Below are 25,133 nucleotides of genomic sequence, written 5' to 3'. Positions count from 1 at the left end.
ACTCTCAACCCTAGATTATTAATTTGGTTCACCTAAAGCCCACTCACCTCAAATTGGTTAAAAAAAATTAAGCATGTGTAAATCAATGTATAGGGAAAAGGGTGGCTGATCCAGCAAAATCCAAGTGTAAAAACATAAAGAGAAGCTTCACAACAGTAATGAGCCATCTGCAATTTAGAATCATCCATAGTAGCAATCTCTCATTCCATTTGTTTATGTTTTATTCATCATTGTGAAAATACTTAGTGAAGTGACAATGATGAGATTCAAAAAAAACTGCATGGTTCTTTTTTTAAAAAGAGATATTAATGGCTTTCAAGGCTCTACTATTCAAATGAAAATATTGCTGGACTAAATTTGTTCAAATTTGTTCACTTCCTTTTTATTCTTGGATATAATATATTCTTCATTTTGTGACAAAAAGTTATGTGGTAATAACATGAGAAATGTTGTAGTTTCCATTGTTTATACATTTAAAAACTCAATAGCAGAAACCTACTTAAAATGTACAGTCCTCATTCCTATCACGACAGAGTAAACCAGGCTGTGGTGTCTCGGGTGACCATGTTGTCATTCCTTAGTACTATAGTTATTTAGGCTCAAACGTACAGTCTGTAATTACATATATGGCAAAAACAACGCTTGACCTTTAAGAATGAAAAGAAAAAAAGATAAGTACTGAGTTGTTAAAGTCAACTTCAGGGTATTCATTACAAAGAAGACAGAATAACTACTGAACATACTCTTTGATTCAAATATCTCTGTGAAGAAACCTCTCTCTACATAAATTGATAGGCATTTAAAAAAAAATTTATTCATCCCGAATTGATGCACTTAACTTCAGCTAGCGGATTTTATATTTCTCAATCTAGCTTATAGCTACTACTCTTCATTTACTTCAATTTACAGAATATTTACAAAAGCCCTATTTCAAATCTGGTTCCCATCAGCCCCGCTCTTTTCTTATGTCTTCTTAAATAAGCATACTTTGTAAAATATAGCTGTTTATTCATATATATTTCATTCAATTTTTTTAGTAAATAACATTTATTTAGGAATCATGGTATGCTATAAATGACCCCTGACTTTTAGTTTCTAGGGACAATGGAAAGGCACACACACACATACACACACACACACACACACACACACACACACACACACTCCAGGATCTTTGTAAATAATCTGTACCAATCTGCCTAGGAGATAGATTTTATTCTTGTCATTTTACTGGCGCAGAAACAGGTTCCAGTATTTAATAAAGATTAAATCTGAATTTGCTTTTAATGATTTTATTCTGTATATTAGAAACTGAATCATCAGAAATTCCTTACATGTTTTAAGAAATAAGTTTTTACTATCTCAATTTGCACTGAACGAGTGCCTTCTGAGACCATCCCTCTGGGTGCAAATCTCAGAGTAACCTGTTACTCTTAACAACTGGAAAAGGAAAGAACTCAGAACACTTGAACTCCTCTGACCAGCAGACACTTTGGCTAAGGCAGCATTCACATCTTCGACATCATCTTGCCTGGGGAAAGCAGCTCTCAGAAAAGCGCACACACATAGAAGAGCCACTTTGTGGTCTTTCCTCGATTTTCTCAGATCAACCTGATTTAGTCTATGATTGTGCAGACTAGGAGACTGAGCCAAGAGACAAAAGGAAGATAATTGTCACACAAAGAAAATGCTCAAGACCTTGCCAAGGGAGAGACTGCCCTAAATAATAACAAGGCTATTAGCAAACGCAGGGTGGGACGGGGAACAGAAAAAGGAAAGATGTCATATGTGAATATGAAAACAAAAGCTGACAAGTAATTCCATTCAGTTTGCCAAGGCGCCTGCCAAAAACGTCCCCAAGGAAAAGGGCCATGTGCTCCGTGACACTCTTCACAGTGACGTTCACATAAAGCACAGAACATCCTGCCCGGCCACAAAACACAACAAATATCAACATCTCGCCAAGGAACAGTTGCGCACTACCTACCATAGGCAGTCTCCTGGTGCTCCACTTCTCTTCTCAGTCTGTCGTAATCTTCTTTAACACTTCCCAGCTTTTTGACATTCCTGGAACTCAACACCAACAGCTTGCTGAGGAGTCCCTCCAGCCCTTCTCTCTCTGATGTTAATGATCTAATCTCCTCGGTGAGGTCTTTAGCTGTACAGAAATGGTTTCCTACAGCACATTGTGGGAGAGAAGGAGGGAAAATAAGCTTTACAGCATCCGTACACATGGAAGATCTAGCAGCAGCTAATGTGCATTCACAGCATGGGCAAAGAAACAGAACTTTGAGATCATGTACAACTTCCTTAGCAGTCCTCTGGGGAAAGAACCTGGAAAAATACTGCCCTCCTTAAACTGGAAAAATCACCAGTCTTTTTTATCACCTTATTCTTCTTATGTCTGTTTTAGGAGTTCCATTGGCTAAGCCATGTCCCGTGAAATATGATGACACAAAAATGTCCCAGTGGAATCCAGAGGAACCACAATGTGTCACTCCATTCAAATAATATACAAATGTCAAAGAGATGACATATTATAGCAGTGTGGAAGGGGACTGGGTCATATAATCAGAGTTGACCTAAATTAAATTCCTCCCCTGTTACTCAAATTGCACGACCTGGAGCAAGAAAATTAGCACATCTGGGGCAAATTTCTTATAAAATATGATTGCAATAACACCTGACTCATAGGTAGTTACAAGAATAAACAAGAAATTCTGTCAAGCACTGAGCAAAAGATATGGTAAATTAAATGTAGCAAGGTTGCAGCATACAAGGTCAATATACAAAAATCAATCTTATGTCTAAATATCAACAACAAAAAACTAGATGATTTTTTTTTTAAAAATACAATTTACAAACTATTTTAAAACTCAAAATACTAACAGATACTTTTTTTAAATTTGTGCAAGACCTCTACAGTGAAAACTATTTTTCAAAAACTGCTGAGACAAAGACAAATAATTTAAAAGATTAAATTATTATACATACACTGGAGGTTCAATATTGGTAAGATTTCAGTTTTCTCCACATTGATTCATTGATTTAATACAATTTCAATCAAAATTTTATGAGGCTGTTTTGTAGAAATGTGTGTGCTTATTCTAAAACGTTGAAGAGTGAGCCGGGCATGGTGGCTCACACCTGTAATCCCAGCACTTTGGGAGGCTGAAGTGGGTGGATCCCTTGAGGTCGGGCATTCAAGACCAGCCTGGCTAATGTGGCAAAACCCTATCTCTACTAAAAATACAAAAATTAGTGGCACAGTGGCAAGCACCTGTAATCCCAGCTACTAAAGAGGCTGAGGCAGGAGAATCGCTTAAACCCGGGAGGTAGAGGTTGCAGTGAGCTAAGACCTTGCCACTGCACTCCAGCTTGGGCAATGGAATAAGACTCCACTTCTAAATAAATAAAAAAATAAATGAATAAAATGTAGAAGAATGAGCCCATGAGTTTGAAGCTGTAGTACACTATAATTGCACTATTGCCTGGGCAACATAGCAAGGCCCCATCTTGAAGAAGAAGAAGAAGGAGGAGGAGGAGGAGAAGGAGGGAGGGAGGAAAGGAAGGAGAAGAAGATGATTATGATGAAGAAGAAGAATAGGAAGAAAGAAGAAGAAAAGCAGAAGAAGCAGAAACAAGAAGAAGAAGAGGAAGAAGAAGGAGGAAGAGAAGGAGAAGGAATAAGAAGGAGGAGGAGGAGGAGAGGAGGAAGAGGAGGGGGAGGAGGAAGAGAAGGAGAAGGAATAAGAAGGAGGAGGAGGAGAGGAGGAAGAGGAGGGGGAGGAGGAGGAAGAAGAAGAAGAGGAGGAGGAGGAGGGGGAGGAGGAGAAAGAGGAGGAGGGGGAGGAAGAGGAGGAGGAGTGGCCTAGGTAAACCAAAGCAATCCTTAAAAAGTTAGTCTTGGTTTCAAGACTAAGGCTAAAGCCACTATAAATCAAGGTCATATGGCATTGCATATAGATGGACAAATAGATCGATGGAATAGAATAAACAGTCCAAGAGTGGATTTACACATATACAGCCAACCAAAGTGCCAAAGCAAGTCAATAAGGAAAAGAAAGTATTTCAATAAATGGTGCTGGAACAACTAGCTATCTACATGGGAAAAATATTAACCTTGATTCATACATCAAACCATACAAAAATTTAATTAAAGGTGGATCACAGGCCCAAATGTAAAAGTTAAAACTATAAAGCTTCTACAAAAAAAATTTAAAAGAATATTTTATTGACTTTGGAGTAGGCAAGAACTTCAGATAAGATACAGAAAACACTATTTTAAAAAAGGATAAATGGGCTTTATCAAAATTAAAAACTCCTCATCAAAAGATACCACTAAAAAGTGAGAAGACAAGTCACAGACTTGGAGAAAATCATTGCAATATGTCTAACTGACAAAGAAGTTGAATACTACAACTTGACAATTAAAACACAAATGGTGCCATTGAAAAACAGGCAAATGAGCCAGGTGCGGGGGCTCACGCCTGTAATCCGAGCACTTTGGGAGGCCAAGGTGGGCAGATCACGAGGTCAGGAGATGGAGACCATCCTGGCTAACACAGTGAAACCCTATCTCTACCAAAAATACAAAATATTAGCCAGGTGTGGTGGTGGGTGCCTGGAGTCCCAGCTACTCCGGAGGCTGAGGCAGGAGAATGGTGTGAACCCGGGAGGCGGAGCTTGCAGTGAGCCCAGATCATGCCATTGCACTCCAGCCTGGGTGACAGAGCGAGACTCCGTCAGGAAGGAAAAAAAAAAAAAAAAAAAAAAAAAAAAAAAACAGGCAAATGACTTAACAGGCATTTTACAAAGTAAGACACACAAATGGCCAATAAGCATATGAAAAAGCATTTGACATAATTAATCATTAAGAAAAGAAAAATTAAAACCATAATGATTCTACTACAAGCCCACTCAAATGTTTCAAATTAACTCGACTAAAAATGTCAACATTCACAAGGGTATGGAGCAACTGGCACTCTCACACATGTAAAATGGTCCCTTCAAGAAAAGTTCTGCCAGTTTCTCATAAGGTTAAATGTATACCTACCCTTTAATCCAACAATTCTACTTCTAGGCATTTACACAAAAGAAATGAAAACACGTAATCAAAAATATTTGCACTCAAATAAATGTTCATAGTGTCTTTATGCCTGAGAGCCAGTCCCAAACGGGAAGCAACCTAAATGTGCATTAGCAGGAAAATGCAAAAAGAATAATAGAGCTACGCAATGAAAGACTACTCAGCAATAAAAAGAAACAAACCCTTCATGCCTGCAGCAACATATATGTGTTGTTGGTTTTTTGTGTTTTGGTTTTTTTTAGATGGAGTTTTGCTCTTGTTGCCCAGGCTGGAGTGCAGTGGCGCAATCTCAGCTCATTGCAACCTCCACCTTCTGGTTTCAAATGATTCTCCTGCCTCAGCCTCCCAGATAGCTGGGATTACAAGTGTCCACCACCACGCCCAGCTAATTTTTGTATTTTTTAGTAGCAACAGGGTTTCACCATGTTGGCCAGGCTGGTCTCAAACTCCAGACCTCGTGATCCGCCCACCTTGGCCTCCCAAAGTGCTGGGATTACAGGCGTGAGCCACCGCGCCCTGCCAACATGTATGTGTCTTTACAAAAGATGCAAAAGAGTAGTGCCACATGATTCCATTAAGTTTTAGAACAGGCAAAATTAATCCATGGTAGAAGGTATCAGAATAAAGGAGGGATGATGATGACTGGGACAATACAGGGTGTTGTTTCTTGAGTGATGAAAATGTTCTATCTCTTGATAGGGCTGTCTGTAACACAGGTGTCAAAATTCAAGATCTGTAAACACTTAAGACCTGTGCATTTCATTGAATGTAAACCATACCTCAATTAAAAAGAGGAAAAATTAGGAAATTTTAAAGTATGAACACTGAACAATAAATTACTAAATATATAACATTAATGAGTGCCCCACAAATTAGTGTTAGAAAACCCCACTATGTTTTCTAAGAATTTATAGTAACTATAATCACAATAATAGCTACAAACTTTCTCACCTTTGAATGTCATCACAACTTTAGGAAATAGGTTATAGCTTATATTACTATCATTATTATTATTTTATGTTTTAACATCCCTGAAACAGGGATGTGCCCTACAATCGCCATCAGCCAGGAAGTAGCAGGATGCAGTGGTTATAACTGGATTGTTTTCCTGGCCCTGGCTGACCATCTGCAACCCCCTGGTGTTTCAATGTACAAACTATTTTAGGACCATCTGCGTACTGGCTGTTGCCTGAAAATCTTGTATTGATGTGGATTTGTAAGGCTGGGAAAGCACCAGCATTCAAAACTTGAGGAAAGGTGTTAGCAGTTTGGCAGACAATCCTACAGAAAACAGTTTATTCTTGGGGGAGAAAAAGTTGCCTCCCAACAACTTCAGGGGTTCAGAGGATGATGATGTGTGGGGAAACACGAACCTCGACAACTTTGAGTCCAAATGTGCTGCAGAAGACTCAGACTGAACAAGAAGACGCCTAGGAAAACCTTAACCAATTTATTTTCCTTTTTAATGGGTGATAATGTGATTTTTCAAAAGCCTAAATACATCTAAAAGAGCTATATCCGTAAGTATAAGATAAAAATTCTAAACCATAGAAAGCACTGTTACTGTTTAATTGACAGCAATGTTTCTTTCTTTGTAATATATAAAATAACGGGTGCTTTTTATGTTCACTGAAATTCATATTGTTATCTCTTTTTACAGCTGGGAAAACGGAAATCTGGAGAACTAAAATATCTTGCTGAAGATCACAGTGCAGTAAACCATAGGACAAGTTTCCAGCTGGAACATCACCCCAGAACCCCTCCTCTTAAGCATAAATTATGTTGCTAACTTCTTTATTGTTACTTAGTAGGCAGATTTCAAACTGATACAAATATTGAAAATGATACAAAATGTTTTCCCACCTTAAGGGCATTCTGAAGCCTAGCACATATCATCTGTCACTGAAGTCCATAGTTTCCAATGCCATGATTTTATAAAGACCCTATTGAGACTCACGCGTTTGTCTCTCACTGTTTTACGCAACATGGCAAACACAAAAGAAAACAAGTACTGCTCCTGCTCTCCAGGAAGTTACCACAAAATAAAGGGGAGAAGGTGCCTTCCAAAGAAAAAGCAAACACTAGGAGAGGTCAGAGGAGAAGAGAGATTATTCCGGGACAGACTGAGGCAGATTTCGGGAGGGAAGAATATAAGAGTCCCAAAAGAAGAAATAGGAGCCCTGGTTAGAGAGCATTGGGCAGGGCGCAGGAAGTGAGACTAAACTCACAAGGAAGTTGCTTCAAAACAACAGTGCCCCAAATGCCACGCTGCTGGGTTGGACCCATTTAGGAAAAACCCGCAAAGTCCACAGGAGAGCAGACCGCACTTGCATGAGCTTCAAGTTGTAAACAGTAACACAAATAAAACTTCTCCTGGATCGGTAATTTCCATCCTGAACAACGGCCAAGTCAAGGAAGCTGAGGATCGAGCCCCATACCACATGCCACAAAGAACCTCAAGGGACCCCACGCTCTGGGGAGCTCGCGGGAGGACCAGCACGGAGGTGTGACTGTGTTGGAGCAGGGTGGCCACATGTACAATGTTGTACTTTCCAACGTTCCTCCTTAGGCTGTGCTTATGAAGTCCCAACGTGTCTTCTGGGCTGTGTTTTCAACCAAGAGAGTTAATAAAAAGTGGGATGGGCACCAACTATGCCTCCAGAGACACCAGGCAGAATATGCCACAGCGTGCCCTTTCCTCCTGTGAACAGTCAGAAAAAAAGATCTCCAAAAACAAATTGGAAGAGACTACATATACGGAGCAAGTGCCAGTACAAAAGTTTTGCTGGAAATACACCCCCTAATCCCTTGCAACCCATTGCAAGCTCTAGAGACCAGTGCCCTTGGTAAAACATAGGAGAGATCATTAATTAAAGCCTGGGCCCTTTCTTTGATCCTGAGGAATAAGGCTTGGGAAAATGTACAGTGATAAAAGCAAACGTTTTAAAAGAGCAGAATGAGTGTGAATTCCCAAAGAAACCGTTCATATCAAAACCCAAGCCATGATAAAATGCTACAATGCCCTTGATTAAAATTTTATAGGTATTTTGACCTCAGATCTAAGCCCATGAGGCTTAGACCAGACCTTGCTTGATGCAGACCTCTCTGACTGCTGAAATTGGTCAGGAGCTTAGTGATGAAAATTTGGAAAGTCAGTGCTGATACCTGAAGAAAGTCCCATCAGAGATCTGTGACCTGAAACTTCATAACTTTCATGGGCCCTTTCTAAATGCCACAGAAGGAGGTGTGTGGACAAGAATATGCCACCTATGGCATCCCAATACACCTGTGCCTGCCTGCTCTTCAACAAGGGAATGAAACCTGGGTATTCTCATAGGTTTTTTAAAGCACTTGTCAACGTACTTTATTCTGCAAATAACACAATTTAAATCCCTAGGCCTATGCCGAAGCTGACTTTACCCATTCTGTTCTAATGTTACTTAGCCTCTCTGAATTCAAATATCAGCCAGGTGTGGTGGCACAACCTGTAATCACAGCACTTTGGGAAGCGAAGATGGGAAGATTGCTTGAGGAGCTGGAGACCAGCCTGGGCAATATAGCAAGACCCCCATCTCTACAGAAAAATTAAAAAATTAGCCAGGCATGGTGGTATGCACCTTTAGTCCTAGCTACTTGGGGAGGTTGAGGTGAGAAGATTGCTTGAGCCCAGGAGCTTGAGGTGGCAGTGAGTCATGATTATACCACTGCATTCTAGCCTGGGCAACACAGCAAGACCCCATCCCTTAAAAAAAAAAATACCTACCCTCTGTACTTCATAGTACCTGGGGCATTTTGAACAGTTCTTCCTTCACCTGAGGTCATTATTTGAGAGTCCAATTTTAGAGATTACAATGCTCTCATTACATGGATTGTCTCATTTAATCTTCCCAACAATCCAGGAAGGGGAGTCTCTTAATGATTGTCCTTGATTTCCGGTTAAAAAACTTAGACCCAGAGGTGACCTTGTGAAGGTCACAAAGTTTCAGAGTTCTAGGATACCATGCAAGGTTGCTGAACTTGAACTTGGTTCTTCTGATCTCATGTCAATAAGTGACTTAGTTAATACCTGGACAGGAATCATCACTAAAGTGAGAGAGCACATGGCGGGGGGGGGGGGGGGGGCGGGGGATGAATCCTGTGCCCACGTGGCCCCTTTCACCTGCCCTGACCTCAGGCCTCTCACCTGGGGTACCCCTCACACACATGGCACTTGCCTGAACCCATGGACATTTCAGTTTGTAACGATCCTCCTAAGATTGTCTACTTTCACCTATCCACATTTGAACTACACTTATTTAGTGGAAAAAAAGAAATGAAGCCAGTGCTGAGAATAATCAAACTCCAGAAATAGTAGAGTGCTGTATAATTTGTCTTGCGTGACACCAGATCTTTCAAGGAACTGTAAGCTCAAATGCACAGTTAAGCCAGATCAAGATCTACCCTTGTATTTCAGAGCCTTCCCTTGGCGAGGTCAAGGATATCCACTGTGAGCTTGGGCTGGCTGAACAAAAGCGCAACTGAGGTAGCCAACAAGCCCCAGCCAACTGCTCCCCTCCCCACCCCCCTTCTTCCTGGAGGTCCCTTCAGCTAGAATCTGCCATTTTCTGTCAGGGCTGTGCATTTCTTCCAGTCACCATGACTTCCTGAGACAGCCAAAAGCATTTCCTGTGAGCAGAGCCCCACGGCTGGCTTTGCACATTGAACATTTCAGATGGCCACATATTTCATAGAATACAAGGGGAAGATAACACTGGACACACAAAACTTTCCAACTGCTTGAGAAAATTTGGTGCCTAGTGACAGGCTAAATAGACAACCAGACAACAGCCAGGCCATATCAAAAGGTGGAACTCAGATCCACAAGGTGCAGCAACTTTCCCAGAAAACAATATCCCTACCTACAAAAAGCAACCCTGGAAGCCGGCCTGCTCTAAGTCAGACCTGCTGGAAGCCAAATTGCTGTCTAGTAACTCTCCAGGAAGTTAAATAATAATTTCTGTAACAATCGGCCCAAAATGTTCAGGACTGGATTAATAACTGATGGCTTCCCTAATTTTTGTCCCCAATTCCAACTTAGAACCCACCAGAGAAAGCCAAATATGCTCCCGTAACCAAGCACACAGGATGTTCGCTTCTAGTGAGCCGCCTCCAGCTTCCCCTCATCGATAACCTCCAATCAGGGCGCATCTGAAGACTTCACCTTTTTCCACTATAAAGCTTTCCCACTCGTCTGCCCACCTTTGAGTCTCTGCCAAATTGCAGGTGATGGTGTCTGACTCCCTTGCTGTAGCAAGCTCTGCCTAACAGCTTTTGCTTATTCTCATTGGGTAGGTCTTCATTGCTTTTCACACCGGATAGGCATCATCTCTGAAAACATCTTTATTGGGTCTCCTGTCTCCCTCCTCCAGTCACTGATCTAAATCATAGACTTTTTTGGAAAGAGGGAAAATAGTAAAGAAAGAAAGCAACTGAGTTGATGCTCCCAGCCACTGTCTGTATCCTGAATTTTGTTTTTCTGCCATATGTCAAGTGGCCTCTCCTGGACCATCGTCACTGCTTCTCCTGCTTCCTTGCAGCTGCAGACACAGGAGTGCTCTGTAGGTCTGGCCTTGAGCCCCCACCCACCCCGGTACAGGGCCAGCCCCTGCTGTTCTGAATCAGTGTTTTCAGTGACCACTTAAAACACAGTGAGTGCCCACGCCTCTGTGATCTGAACTGCTCTTTCCAGTTCCATACAAAGAACCCACTTAAGAATGTTTAATCATTCAATAGTTTTTCTTAGTATATAATAAAAAAAGTGATTTAAATACAATATATTTTATTTTAGATTATATCATTGGGGTTATTTTACAAAGTTATCTTTAAATACTATTGTAAATAAAATTAATAACAAGCAAAATTCTTATTCTTCCTTGTTTGACAACTGACATGGTCCATTTAATTTCCTTTAAATTAATTATGCAAGAAAAGGATATTTTCTCAAGAAAATTTAAGATGATATATATTTATTGGTTGGGTGCCAAATATTCATTCAGAAGATGGAAATTTAAATCCTTGTTTCTAAATTTAAGGAAAAAACTACTTCCATTACTTGATGTGTGAAATTCACCCATTTTGTGTTTATCTAGAAAATCTAGTTTATTGTTTAAATGTTCTTATTTTCCCCAAAATCATCAGTTAGGAGAGAAGATTTCAAGCTGCCATTCAAATACAATTGTGTGCAATGAATACATTACGGGTATAGATAGTTTTTACTCTCTATAAATGAAACGCCAAATTGGACAGAACCATCCTTTTTTTTTTTTTTTTTTTTTCCTAAGGCTTTTGGAGTATCAGAGACATCCTCTTATGTTATTTTAAAATAAAAAAATTTTTGAGCTGTTTGCTTCTTGGAAACAGATAACAAGGGGGCAGGTGAGATTAAAAAAAAAAAAAAGTATCCAAACTGAGGTGAGACCCAAAGATGGCCAATCTAATAACCAGGCAGAGGTCTCTGCCTGTCCTGGGAAGACTCCCTCGTTGGCCAGAGGAGCCCACTTGTTGGGCTGCCAACTGGTTCCTATAAATTCTAAGGCAATTAGAATCATGTGGTGACTCTAACGGGAATGAGACAGCTGCCCAGGCATTAGAAGAAAACCACACCCAATGGCTCAAGCCAGCGGCAAGAGATAAAAACTTAGAGGCATCTCCCCTGACTAGCAAACTGGGCTCCCTGCTTCCCCTCTGCTTCCTTTAAACAGATCATTCACACATTTGCCTGAAAAGTTACAGTGACCCAGACCCTACTCCCTATACACACTGCCAGTTGTCGTATGTCTTGTTTCTCTCTCTCTGCATGACGCTTCATTCCTATCTGGAGTGGCCCAGTCTCTCTGTGCCCTCCCTGCCCAGGATCCATAAATTACACTTTTTGAATTTGTTCCCTACTGTGGTGTATATTGCATTTGCACCTTCCATCTGAAGAACCAGGGGATGCCCCAGGCCAGGTTTTACCTGGGACGCCCAAGAGAGCACAAGGTTGGGCTCCCAGCACCAGAGCAATGGGCAGGTGGGCATAAACTGAACACAGGAAAGGCAAGAGCCACAAAGACATATAAACAAGTTTCCCAGGCAAGGAGCCCCTGGTTACAGGTCAGACAACTAGGCATTGCATCTTCCAGGTAAAAGAAGCATCCTATGAAAGGCACGCAGTAAACACCATGTCCATCTCCCCTTCATTTCTCCTTAGGGCAGGTTGCTAGCTGCTCTGGGACCAGAACCTCAGTTTAGCTGGGGGCTCTCAGAACAGACAGCTAGATGAATTAAACAAGGAAGCCTCTCAGCCTCAGGCACATCTTCTAGGACAAGGAGAAGGTCAGGGGAGAGTAAGATCAGTGATCCTAGAAGATGTGCTTCCAGGCCAAGGCCAGGCTGCAGTTGCAGGTACTTACCCAAGGTGCACATTGGGCCTGGAGCTTCACATGGGTGTGCAAAGATGTGACTCAAAAGTCCATCTGCCAGAAGTGAGCAGGGCAGGCCAGCTCTCCTCTCACTGGTACAGCGGTTCTAGCCCTCACAGAACATTAAAACCACGTGGAAACTGTTTATGAAGGTTCCCATATTCAGGAACAATCCCTAGAGATTCTGACGGAAGGAATTTGGTGCTGCATGGGTACCAGTATTTTTAAATTTCCCCAGATGATCCTAACATGCAGTCTGAGTGAAAAACACAAGTTTGACAGCTACACAAATTTAGAGCTTCTCTAAAACATACAGGGTATAATACCGGGCCCATCCACTGGAAGTGCTTCTGTCGGGAATGCAAAGAAAAAAGAAAAAGATGGCCAACATCTACCATTTTAAAGGGATTCCAGCAAGCATATTATAAAATGCAGGGCTGCCTCTGGCATCTGGAAGCAGCTTGGGTGCCCTGGATATAATTCTCTTTTAAAAGCTTTTTCACAGCGTTTGCAGACTACTTAAGACTGGCCTTCATCTTGTGCCAAAATAGCAGGGCTGTGTTTGTTTAGCTTCAAGATGTTCAGGTCCAGTTGATTAAAAAAGGTGAGTGAGAAGCCTGCCAACACACAGTGGGGCTGTCACCCAGGCAGCTGCTGCTGCTGGCTTCCAGCGTCCAGAAGCTGGAACATCGGCCAGCTCCAATCACCTGGCAGAGGATGGATCCGATGAGCAGGAGGACTGGGGCTTAAAACCAGACATACCCACTGGAGTCAGGGCAGGCGACGAAAAGCCTGACAAGTGAAAGAGGTATGAAAACAACAGATTTCTAGGGATCAGCAACCAACCAATAAGGATTCATTTTTTGAAAAATAAATACTTCTACGGGCTGTCTTTTCAGTGCCAGGCATTAAACAAAGTGGAAGAAAAAAATTTCAGGGTGACTCAACAGATGGACCAGATCAATAATAAGGGGTAATTTGAGCAGGACAAGCCTGGAGCGGGAAGTGCATGCAGGATGCCAACATCAGAGCAGCCAGGCATCAGAGAGCCAGCCTTGACTACTCACGGGGCCTCAGGGCCTGAGCCTTCGTCCAAGGGCAAGGCAGTGGCCGGGGCTTGGCTGGCCCCGTTCCAGATGAGGACTGCAATACTCGCCAGGTCAATGAGCACCGATAGAGGTAGGGCCCAACATAGGACTGTGTCTCAGAACGGTGCAGACCCACAGTCCAACACACAGGAAGGATGCTTGTTGCTAAGTCTTAGACACGGGAACTGGAGGAGGCTTGAGGGCCCCCAGCAGTGGGAAGGCAGGCATGGCATGCAGATGGTGGATGCAGACTCAAGACACCAACTCTCATCGCTCCAGGTCGGTGGTTTGGAAAGTCCCAGCCCATTCTAGAGAAGGAAACAGGCCCAGTTTTCTGATGGGGATGGGTAGTAGCTACAGAGCACAAGTCAGCCCCACCACCACACACTTGCTTTAGTGCCACACTCTCGGTCCTAGAGGGCACCAATGCTTTCCCTTCGCTCTGCCCCAGGGTCAAAGCCATCAAGTCCTGGGCAGGGGGCGGGAACGTTCAGTGAGAGCAGCACAGAGGTTTGAGATCTTCGCTCTCACTTCCTTTCCAGGCAGTCAGTTGAGCAAGGTGGGTCTGGGGCTTCCTCTTGGGAGAAGAGGCCTTTCACCCTTGAGCCCTGCAGGACCTCAGTTTGTCCCAGGGCAAACCTCCTACAGTGGGCAGTTAGGTCAGACCTGCTCCAGGCCTCGGAAGACTCTCTTCTACTTGGCTTCTCTTACTGCACTGGATCCAGCCAGGACATTGATCAGGCCTCCAAGGTCCAGGTTAAAAATATGTGGCCCAGCTCTAGGAGAGAAGCCAGCAGGTCTCCCAGGCTCTTGAACTCAGAGCTGAAAACCAAACAAAAAAATGAATCCTCCCCATTGACAAGTGGCCCAGCCTGGTTGGCCAGGCAGGAGAGTGCACAAACACTGAGGCCAAAGCTGCCTTGTAATAAGAGGTATGCTGGCCGGGAACCCGCAGCACCAAGTGTTACCTGGTCAGAGAGTCACCTGCTGGCTGGGTCTCCCTCAACTCAGATGCATGGCTAACAATCGCTAGCTAAGCATATATTCACTCTTGGAAAGAGATGTCGCATTTGTATATTTATTATCTCATGTATTAATATACTGATGTACCACATTATTCTAATTCACTACCTCACTTAATTCTTACAACAACCTAATATGACAGGCAATATTATTATTAGCTCCATTTTATAGATGAAGAAACAAGACCTGAAAGGGTTAAATAACTTGCTCAAGATCATTCAGCCAAGTCATGATAAAGCTGCACTTGAACACACGCGTCTCAGATTCCAAAGCCCAAGTTTCTCTCTACTACCTGCATGGCCCCTGCACTCAAACACTGAGAAATCTGTCTGCCCTGGTGAGTTTCTCACTCCAAGTCAGTATGCATAGAGCTCAGGGCTGTATTTTCCTTCTCTAGTGATGTGGTTTGGATCTGTGTCCCATCCAAGTCTCAGGTTGAAATGTAATCCTCAATGCTGGAGGTGGGACCCGATGGAAGGTGATTGGCTCATAGGGGCGGTTTCTCATTAATGATTTAGCCCCATCCCTCTTGGCGACGTTGTTACGATAGTGAGTTATTGCAAGGTCTGGCTATTTAGAAGTGTGTGGCCCCTCCCCCACCCCTCCTCCTGCTCTGGCTATGTGACGTGCTGGTTTCCCCTTCACCTTCTGCCATGATTGCAAGTTTCCCGAGGCCTCTCCAGAAGCCAGGCAGATGCTGCCATGCTTCCTGTACAATCTGCAGAATCATGAGCCAATTAGACCTCCTTTCTTTGTAAATTATCTAGTCTCAGGTATTTCTTTACAGCAGTGTGAGAACTGACTGATACCTAGGAAGAACAGTAACAACAGAATCCACTTTTGCTATCGGCTTTAAACCAAACTATTCTCTGCGGAACAGGAAAATTGAAGCAGAAATAAAGAATGGAAAGAAAAGAGGTGACTAAAACACATTTAAGGTGTGTACAGGTCAGTGAAAAGGGAGAGAAACTATGGGCTTTCTAAATTACTTTTGTTAATGTGTATTACACCACACTCAACTGGATACATCAGTATCATCATGGTTCTTCTAAAAATCAATAATTACCTATCTGTAGTAGATTTCCTATACTAGCCTACTTTTCTTCCTTTTCTCATTTCTAACATCTTAGTTAATTCTATGACTCCCGAGGTCTTACCACATCCACCCCTCTGTGTACAACATGGCTGGATCACACTTCCCAAAGTCTGGTTTTAGTCATTCAGTACTCCTCTAAAACATTGTAATGGCTCCCTAAAATGCTCTTATCCTTAGCCTACAATTCAGAGCTCTGTGTATCCTGGTCCTAACCAACTTTGAAGAGCTACCACAATACTAATCCTATACCTGGGCCAATCTAGACTGCTCTTCCTTCTGAAGAAATAGTTGTGCTTTTCCTCCACACTCAGCCCAGGCATATCTAGCTCCACTCCACTGTGGTCAATGGGACAACACAGCTATCAAAAAAGAAGAGACATTGAGCCAGGATGCCTATAATCCCAGTGACTCCAGAGGCTAAGGCAGAAGGATGGCTTGAGTCCAGGCATTCAAGGCTGCAGTGAACTATGATCTCACCTCTGCACTCCAGCCTGGGTAACAGAGCAAGACCTTGTCTCAAAAAAAAAAAAAAAAAAAAAAAAAAAGGAAGGGGGATCTTGTCCTGTTCTCTACTGCATCCTCAGTAGTGCCTAGAACCAGATCTGGCACTTCATAGATGCTCAATGATATTTTTCTTTTCAGTAAATAAATGGAACAGGCCATTTCCTCTGACTGAAAAGCTTTCTGTCCAGCTCTTCAGTTCTCAAAATCCTTCTGTCTCAGTAAGCCCTGTGTCACTTTTTAGAGCATTGACACATCTCTCACTGAGACTTGTCATAATGGCCCTTCCCTTGAATCAGCGCACCAGGAATGCTGGACCAATAAAACACAATGGAAGTAACACTGCAGTGGTTATAAAAATATGCCCACCAAATTCTTTAATACTCCTCCTTTGGGGTAAAACCTGTTTCCTTCCCCTTCCCTGTGGGCTGAACTTAGTGACTTGCTTCTATTCACTAAGCAGAAGTGATCTGTGTGACTTTGAAGGCTAAGTCCTAACAAGGCACTGTGGTTTCTGTCTTATTTGCTCTCTCTCCCTGAGATCACTGGCTCTGAGGAAATCAGCTGCTATGTTGCAAGAGGTCCTATGGCACAGCTCTTGTGGCAAGGAACTGAAGCCGTCTGTTAACAACACATGCATGAGCTTGGAAGCAGATCTTTCAGCCCCAGCCAAGCCTTTAGATGACTGCAGCTCCAAAGTGTGTCTTAACAGCAACCTCATGAGACCCTGAGTCAGAGCCACCCAGCTAATTCACTCTGGACTCCTGTCTCTCAGAGACTATGAGAGATAAAGGTTTGTTGTTTCAGGCTATGAAGTTTGGGGAGCCACTTACTACACATTAATAGAGATGTATGCCAGTTTCTGAATTCAGACCTTAAGAATAAGAAATTTCCATTTCCTTTCTCTTGGGACACTCGCTCTTGGAACCTAGCAGCCATGTTGTAAGGAAGCCAAGCTGCCTATAGAGAGGCCCACAGAGATAGCACTCAACAGCCAGACCATATGTATGCACCATATTTGGTGTGGATTCTCCCACCAAATATGGGAGCCACCCCAGTTGAGCCACCCCAGCTGTCCCTGCCAAGCCCTGCCCAAATTGTATTTCCATGGGCAAAATAAATAACTGGTCATATTTTAAGTCACAACATCTTGAGATGATTTATTATGCAGCAGTAGACAATGAAAACAGATTTTGGTATCTGGATATGGAATGCTGTTGTAAAAATATCCTAAAATCAAGGCATTGGTTTGGGGACGTGGTAGTAGGCAGAAGCCTCATGGGCCTCAGTGAAGGATGAAAAAAAGAAAGAAAAATATATCAGAAGCTAGAAAAAAAATATCCTTGTAGTGGCAAAAAAGTCATTGAGTTACCAACTGAGGCAATATAAAAAAGAGTCCTTAATCATTGTAATTATATATCCAAGGAAATTTCCAGGCAGAATACAGAAGTGCCCACTGACCTCCTGTCACTGCCTGTGATGAAATGCAGGAGAAGAGAGATGAATTAAAGAATAAACTGTTACATGTAAAGGAGCTAGATCTGACCAGGTTTGAAAATGAAACTGATTTCTTATTCCTGCTCTCTGCAAATGGTGACTAATTCTCAAATTAAGAAAGGGCCTCAGGCCATAGATCAAAGTCAGGATGGATGTATTAGTCCTTTCTCACACTACTATAAAGATACCACCTGAGACTGGGTAATTTATAAAGAAAATAGGTTTAGTTGGCTCACAGTTCTGCATGGCTAGGGAGGCCTCAGGAAACTTACAATCATGGCAGAAGGCAAGGGGAAAGCAAGGCACCTTCTTCACAAGGTGGCGAGAAGAATGAATGCAGGAAGAACTACCAAACACTTGTTAAACCATCAGATCTCAAGAGAACTCACTCACTATCATGAGAACAGCATGGGGGAAACCACCCTCATGATCCAAACACCTGCCACCAGGTCCCTCCCTTGAATGTGGGGATTACAATTTGAGATGAGATTTGGGTGGGGACACAGAGCCAAACCATATCATTCGGTCTACAAATCTAAGAGAGAGAATCATAGAAACTTGAAGACAGACAAAAGACCCCCTAAGAATCTTAATGACATCTCTCAAGATCCTCTCCATTCAATAGGGGTTTTAAGAATCTTACCTAATGGAGTGAAGGTTTGCCCATTCTGAAGGTATCGAAATAGGAGGAAACAGAAATAGCATTATATGCAGGAGTTGCAAAAAAATGTCAACCACCTTATCACCAGTATCACCCATTGACTGAAGGGTCCGTCCACCAAAGAGCATACAGTGCAATCAGATAATAGTGAGGTCAAAAGGTCAGTTACCAGGAGGGTTAATTCAGGTCATCCTTCAGCAGATCAGGCCTTACCAATTTTCTCAGCTGACCAAAGAGCTAAAACAGGAAACCTACCCCATATGCAATATGCCATCTTAGGCATTTTCCCTGGAGTCTGAAGAGAGATTGTTCACACTGGAGTGAGGCTATCTCTGCTGCCTGAATTATACATTTCTTCCCTCGGGCTTAATACAGACTCATCCACCTGTATTCCTGGGAAAGATATATTGATTAAGAAAGGCAAACACCCTAACTCAGAAGCAAGACTGTGTTCAATCTTCTTTTTTTTTTTCTCTTAGCAAATGGGCTCATAATTTCAAGTAAATGGCATGTGAAGCTGTTAAGAGCCAAGCCCCACATTCGCACTGCCATGTTCTACGGGTTGTAAATAATACGCGTGACTGCACCAGGGACCAAATTGCTCATTAGCTGCCAACATTAGTTGTTTAATGATCTGAGGAGCAGAAGCTGCCAATTATTGTATTCCTTCTTAAAATACCATTTAAAACCCACACATGTAATTATTATACCTTTTCGTTAAATTTTCATGATTCTTTTGAAGCTGATGAGCTATGGGTCCATTCAACCTACAAAACTCAGAGAACTTTTTGAAGCTGTCATTATGTAACTGGGTTAAATATCCGTATATAATACACCAAGAGAGGGCCTGGACTTTAGCCCCAGGTCAGCCACTGCTGAGCTAATTGAGTGACCTTAACCAAAGGACACATCCCGCAGCCTCAACCTCCCCATCAGTCCATTCGGATCACGGTCTCTCTCCCATCTACCTAATACAGTAATTGTGAAAATAAAATAACAAATACAGAGGAGTGTTTGAATGCACTATTCAAATGATAGGATAAGATACTGTTTTCAGAGACTCTTGTTTTCAAGCTACTAATTAATGGAAAAATAATTCCTTAATAACTGCCAGACTAAGAGGGAGCATAATCCTTTGAGGATTCGCCAAGTTTCTGTGACTAGATTTTTAAACCAAGGACATCCATTTGTCTCATGCTACCATCCTTCCCCCACAGGAAGGGTCTGAGCACACCCAATAATCCTCATTCAGTGTTTACAGATACACAATACTACATACACATCTGCTAGAATCATATGGCACACAGAGTACATTCAGTCTCTAAACTCTTCAAGAAACAGGAACTGGAAGTCCCAAATGCGGTACTCAGATAAACAACTTGTGCTATATTATATGTACATTAGTGAAACTCCCCAGAAAAGCTTTCAGATGTCTGAGAATGACATAATAACCGTGGAATGTTCATCGAGGGCAAAACACGGTGCGCTGGTGGCTGTCATTATTTTAGTTGGACAGCTTCAACATCTCCTACACTGCCAGTTACCTGATATGGCATGCATTTTGGCTTCAAGCAAGGCTGGTAGTTGGGTTTCAATATCGTTAACTTTCTTCCTCAGGGTGCTGCAGAATTTCTCACTCATACACACCTAGGGGGAGAGAAATGGCCAGGAATCATCATTTATTCAGCTAAAAATCAGAAGGCAGTAGAACAGCCAGGTCAGAGATTTCTGGATTTGTAAGTAATTAAAAGGGGTGATGAAGAGTAATTGGAGGATAATGCTCAAAAAGCAAGAAATGGAAAAAGAAAGACAAGGAAGAGAGGGAGGGAGGGAGGGAGGGAGGGAGGGAGGGAGGGAGGAAGGAAGGAAGGAAGGAAGGAAGGAAGGAAGGAAGGAAGGAAGGAAGGAGAGGAAGGAAGGAGAGGAAGGAAGGAAGGAAGGAAGGAAGGAAGGAAGGAAGGAAGGAAGGAAGGAAGGAAGGAAGGAAGGAAGGAGAGAGAGGAAGGAAGGAAGGAAGGAAGGAAGGAAGGAAGGAAGGAAGGAAGGAAGGAAGGAAGGAAGGAGAGAGAGAGGAAGGAAGGAAGGAAGGAAGTCAGGGAGGGACGGAAAAGAAAAGAAGGGAGGGAGGGAAGAAGGGAGAGAGGAAGGGAGAAGGAAGAAAGGGAGGGAGGGAGGAAGAAACAGGGAAAAAGGGAAGGAAGGAAGGGAAGGGATGGGAAGGAGGGAAATGGAAGAAAAAGAACAAAAATAAAGTGAGCAATGGTGTATTCCAAGCATATGCCCATCACCCACACTCAATTACAAAACCGATAGGAGCTAATCCAACAGAGAGCAACCACAAGTTAACATAGTTGCATCACTCCTGCCTCCTGCCTTCTCCAGACCTTTGCCGAATCCTCCTGTCTGCATCACTTTCGTAGCCCCAGGTGGTTTGGCTCACTCATACGCTTCGGGACTCTGCTCAGTCGCTGCCTGGGAGGAAAGGCCTTGCTGATCACCCACCCAAAATAGCAGCCTCCCTTGGCCCTCCCTCCGCTTGATGTTTTTCCACAGCTTCCGCTCAGATGACACACTATGTACTTCTATTCCTTTGTTTCCACGTTGTCTGTCTGCTGGGATACGAGCTTATGTGAGCAGGGACTTTGCTCTGTGCCTGGCACATAGTATGCAGTGAATAAAGATACGGCCATTGAGATGAAGGTCAAAGCTGCAAGCTAAATTTAATTACTAGTATTAATAGACACTGTTTAGGGAAACTTTGAAGGCAGATAGATACTTGCTGGCAAGTCAGATTTGAAAAATAGACAAGTAATTCTCAGTGAGGTTTGAGGGTTTTATCATGTATTTTCCCATAACATTCCAAACACATCCTACAGTTTTTTTCTTTGGTTTTTCAAAAACAGCAAAAATCTTAAATCTTAATTTCTTTTTCCAAATGTCTTTAGGTTATCTTTTATTTTGTTGGAGGCTAAAACATCACATTTTTCCCTTTTTCAACCCTTTCAGCAGTCTCAAGACTTTTCATATGCCAATGATATCTAGACTCAGATTAATGAGCTACCTAGAAAAATTTAATTTCCCAGAAGAATCTAGGGTTTGTTGGACACCATCAACTTTAAATGTTTTCTTATATCAGTTTGAATTGAGATTATTTTTAGAGTCAAAGCAGACCTCATCCATCCTGCCTAAAATAAGAACTCCACTGTTTCTCTCATGGACTTCCATATGTTCTATTCAGTGGCTATAATTTTCCAACATCTTTTTTATAAAAATCATTCTCTGGACGAAGACGACAGTTTGGTAGCCTCTAAACAAAGCCTGCACTGGTGGTGTTGGGCATCCACATGTCCAAAGTAATTAATTCCAAGACCCTTTCAACATCTTGAGACTTTTCAGGATGTCAGAACCAGAGTTAAAAGGAAGGTATCCCTTCCCCCAGCACCAAGTCTGAGTTTGGCTCAAACCCAGATGACTGGCACATCCCATCGTATCCATTTAATAATGTCATCTGAGGTCTGAGGGCATTTCCATTAACTCTGTAACACCAGCCATAATTCTTGTGTCTCATCCAATCTATGTCCAATATTTTTGATTTTAGTGAACAGTATCTGTTAATCATAATTGGGTCAGTTTCTCCTTTGTTGAGCAAATCTATCCTTCAAGCTGTCGATATTAATACAAAACAACCTTTCTGAATCTTCTTATTAAATTGCAGTGTTCACTCTTTCAGGCTCTGCTGGATGTAATCTAATATCTACCAATCTCCAGATATCCCATTTATTTCCAACTGTTTCTTCCATCTCATTTATCCCTTAATTACCTTTGGTTTGGGTAACCCATAAGAGTTTAAGAAATGTAATGAGTGCAAGGAAGGTTTCATTTCTTTCTGAGACAGGAGTCTAAAGAATATCAGGTAGGGGTGTGTGTGTGTGTGTGTGTGTGTGTGTGTGTGTGTGTGTGTGTGTGTGTATCTAACACACTAGAGAAAGAAAGCTATGTCAGTCTGAGACCTTTAGCTCATGCTCACTAGTCAATCTAGTTTAAAGTAAAGAGAAAGGTGTTTTGTATGACTGGACAGTTTTGTTTTAATTCTCTGTGGACTAATATAACCCCCTTCCCACAGCACACACACACACACACATTCATGTCTGTGCACACATACCTATCCAACTCTGCACACACACGTACACATCCCCAGAAAACCTGTGTATCCTTTTTATTTACAAATAAAATTGGACACCAAGGAACTCATTATCAAATGGAGCTTTTATGTTTACATTTTAAAATCAAAGACATGAGTTCCTTAATTTTATGGAAAAGCAAAGTAATTATAAAGTGTTTTAAATGTATTAGACAAGGTATATGCAATGGTTGGAAATGTTTTTGTCCCCCCAGAATTCACAGGTTGAAATTCTAACTCCCAAGGTGATGGCATTAGGAGGTGGGGCCTTTGGGAGGTGATCAGGTCATGAAGGTGGGGCCCCCATGAAGGGTTAGTACCCTTATAAAGAAGCCCGAGACCCCGCCTTGCCCTCTTTCTTCCATGCAGGAATACAACAAGAAGTCAATCTGCAGCCTGGAAGAGGGCCTCTCACCAGAACTTAGCCATGCTGGAACCCTCATCTCAGACTTCCAGTCTTCAAAGCAATGGGAATTAAATTTCTGTTGTTTATAAGCCACCCCGTCTATGATACTTTGTTATAACAACCCAAATGGAGTAAGACTGTATGCAAACAAAGCAAACCATTTTTGATATTTGGGAAAATCTAAGATCTTTAATAGTAGTTCGAGATTTTCAACAAATCCTAGTACTGAGTACATATCAGTATATGTGTGTATCCACAATACACAGTGTCATAAACATACACATATAAGCACCATCTGCATTATATAATAGGCACACCTGTATCCTCAGTGTTGGTGTACAGATGCATTCATGTTACCTATACAGTATGTTCTGAAGATAGTCAATAAACTCAGACCCAAGACAGTTCTCCTATCTTTTAATTCTACACAGAAATCAGGATGCACCTGATAAACAGTAGAAGATGTAAGAGAGGCGAGGTGCGGTGGTTCTTGCCTGCAATCCCAATTTTGACAGACTGAGGCAGGAGAATCGCCTGAGCTCAGAAGTTCAAGACCAGCCTGAGCAACCTAGCAAAACCTGGTCTCTACTAAAAATCAAACAAATTTAGCTGGGCAAGGCAGCATATGTCTGTAGTCCCAGCTACTTGGGAGGCTGAGGCAGAAGGATTACCTGAGCCCAGGAGATCAAGGCTGCAGTGAGCTGTGATCCTGCCATTACACTCCAGCCTGGGTGACAGAGCCTTTGGGTGAGCAGAGCAGAATTCAGGCATTTCTGGGTCCCTGGTTCCGATGCTGTCTTATGGGCACCACTTGTTCCTAACAGGAAGCTCTATTTGTAGGCAAGTTATAATTACCCATCAAACCTGCGGCTCTGTGACCTTTAGCAAAATCACTGGGTGTTGTTTTCAGAAATAAATTCGATACAGAAACGGAGAAAATGCACAGAGTAACTCTAGACATTTTTGCCAACAACACATCCCCGATTTTGGCTTAGCTGCGGTGAGCCCTTGGCGTGTTTCCTGATCCAGGGTCCAAGACTTTCTTTCCCTGGGCACAGAGACTGGAAGAGAGTCCTTCCAGGCCAACAGGCTCTTGGCTGCATTGCTCTCTGCTCAGCAAGCTGTCCTTTTTACATTTCGACCATCGTACAACCACCCCTGGTTCCCAGACCTACTGCAAATAATGAATGATTCATACCCAGTTCTCTGCCACAACATTTAGTCATAATTCACAGAGTAATTGATCCTCTTTCTCAGTCTGTCAATAACCTGGCCAGGTATAAATATATATGAGAAGGGCTTTTGTTTTGTAAACTGTGGTTATCCTAACTAATGAGGACATTGACTATTTAAATTAATTGACCATGCTCCCAGGGAATAATGAAGACATATTCTGTCTGTACACAAATCAAGGTCTTGCTATGGCAGTAAAAACGATGTATAAAGTAGGCAAAATGATTGTCAAGCCAACTGAAAAGCTTTAAAGAACAAAAAACAGTCACCGACTGTTTCATTTGTGAGGAAACTAGACATTGCCCTCCTGGGAAGAAAAGTAATTAATTTCTCAAGTTACTACTATCCTGAAAGCATTTTTTTTTTCTTTGAGATGGAGTCTCACTCTGTCTCCCAGGCTGGAATGCAATGGTGCAACCTCGGCTCACTGCAACCTCCACCACCTGGGTTAAAGTGATTCTCCTACTTTGGCCTCCCGAGTAGCTGGGATCACAGGCACCCGCCACCATGCCCAGCTGATTTTTGTATTTTTAGAAGAGATGGGGTTTCACGACGTTGGTCAGGCTGATCTCGAACTCTTGAACTCAGGTGATCCGCCTGCCTCAGCCTCCCAAAGTGCTGGGATTACAGGCGTAAGCCACTGCACCCAGCCCCGAATGCATCTTTAAGCAAAGGGTTTCAATATGCATAGCGGCAGTCCTTTTCCAGTCGCTAAATTGACAGCTTCTTTTGTAGCAAAGACCAAACCAGTCCATTTCTGGGGTGTTCACAAGTCGAGACCTCCACTATGGCAGAAGCACTCTCTCCTGGCTCTTTTAACTCATCATTGGGACTGCAAAATGGCTTGACAAAGTCTACGTGTTTTTGCAGAAGCTAGGTATCCTATGATCTAGACGTAAAATCAAGTCAAAGGAAAGCTT

General features: G+C 42.4%; 2 protein-coding genes across 7 annotated transcripts in view; one reads left to right on the top strand and one right to left on the bottom strand.

Annotated features, from left to right (window-relative positions):
- C1H1orf131 (chromosome 1 C1orf131 homolog) overlaps positions 1-25,133 on the top strand; it is an 846,319-nt gene that overhangs the window by 250,076 nt on the left and 571,110 nt on the right. The window lies entirely within an intron of this gene.
- Positions 1-25,133, bottom strand: part of DISC1 (DISC1 scaffold protein) — a 346,709-nt gene that overhangs the window by 214,261 nt on the left and 107,315 nt on the right. For 4 of the 6 annotated variants that reach the window (XR_007721540.1, XM_050769879.1, XM_050769867.1 and 1 more), the window contains 2 exons: positions 19,939-20,041; positions 1,988-2,176 (listed from right to left, as the gene is read on the bottom strand). Coding sequence is in view for 5 of the 6 variants with exons in the window: in XM_050769879.1 (XP_050625836.1) it covers positions 1,988-2,176; positions 19,939-20,041 (292 nt within the window). In the remaining variant the exon portion in view is untranslated. Of the gene's footprint in view, positions 1-1,987; positions 2,177-7,625; positions 7,791-16,490; positions 18,788-19,938; positions 20,042-25,133 lie in introns of those variants that run through there. The other 2 variants (XM_050769885.1, XM_050769859.1) reach the window with 2 other exon arrangements.

This window comes from Macaca thibetana, chromosome 1 (assembly GCF_024542745.1).
Source record: "Macaca thibetana thibetana isolate TM-01 chromosome 1, ASM2454274v1, whole genome shotgun sequence".
Taxonomy (NCBI): domain Eukaryota; kingdom Metazoa; phylum Chordata; class Mammalia; order Primates; family Cercopithecidae; genus Macaca; species Macaca thibetana.
This window is presented reverse-complemented; position numbering and strand designations above follow the sequence as displayed.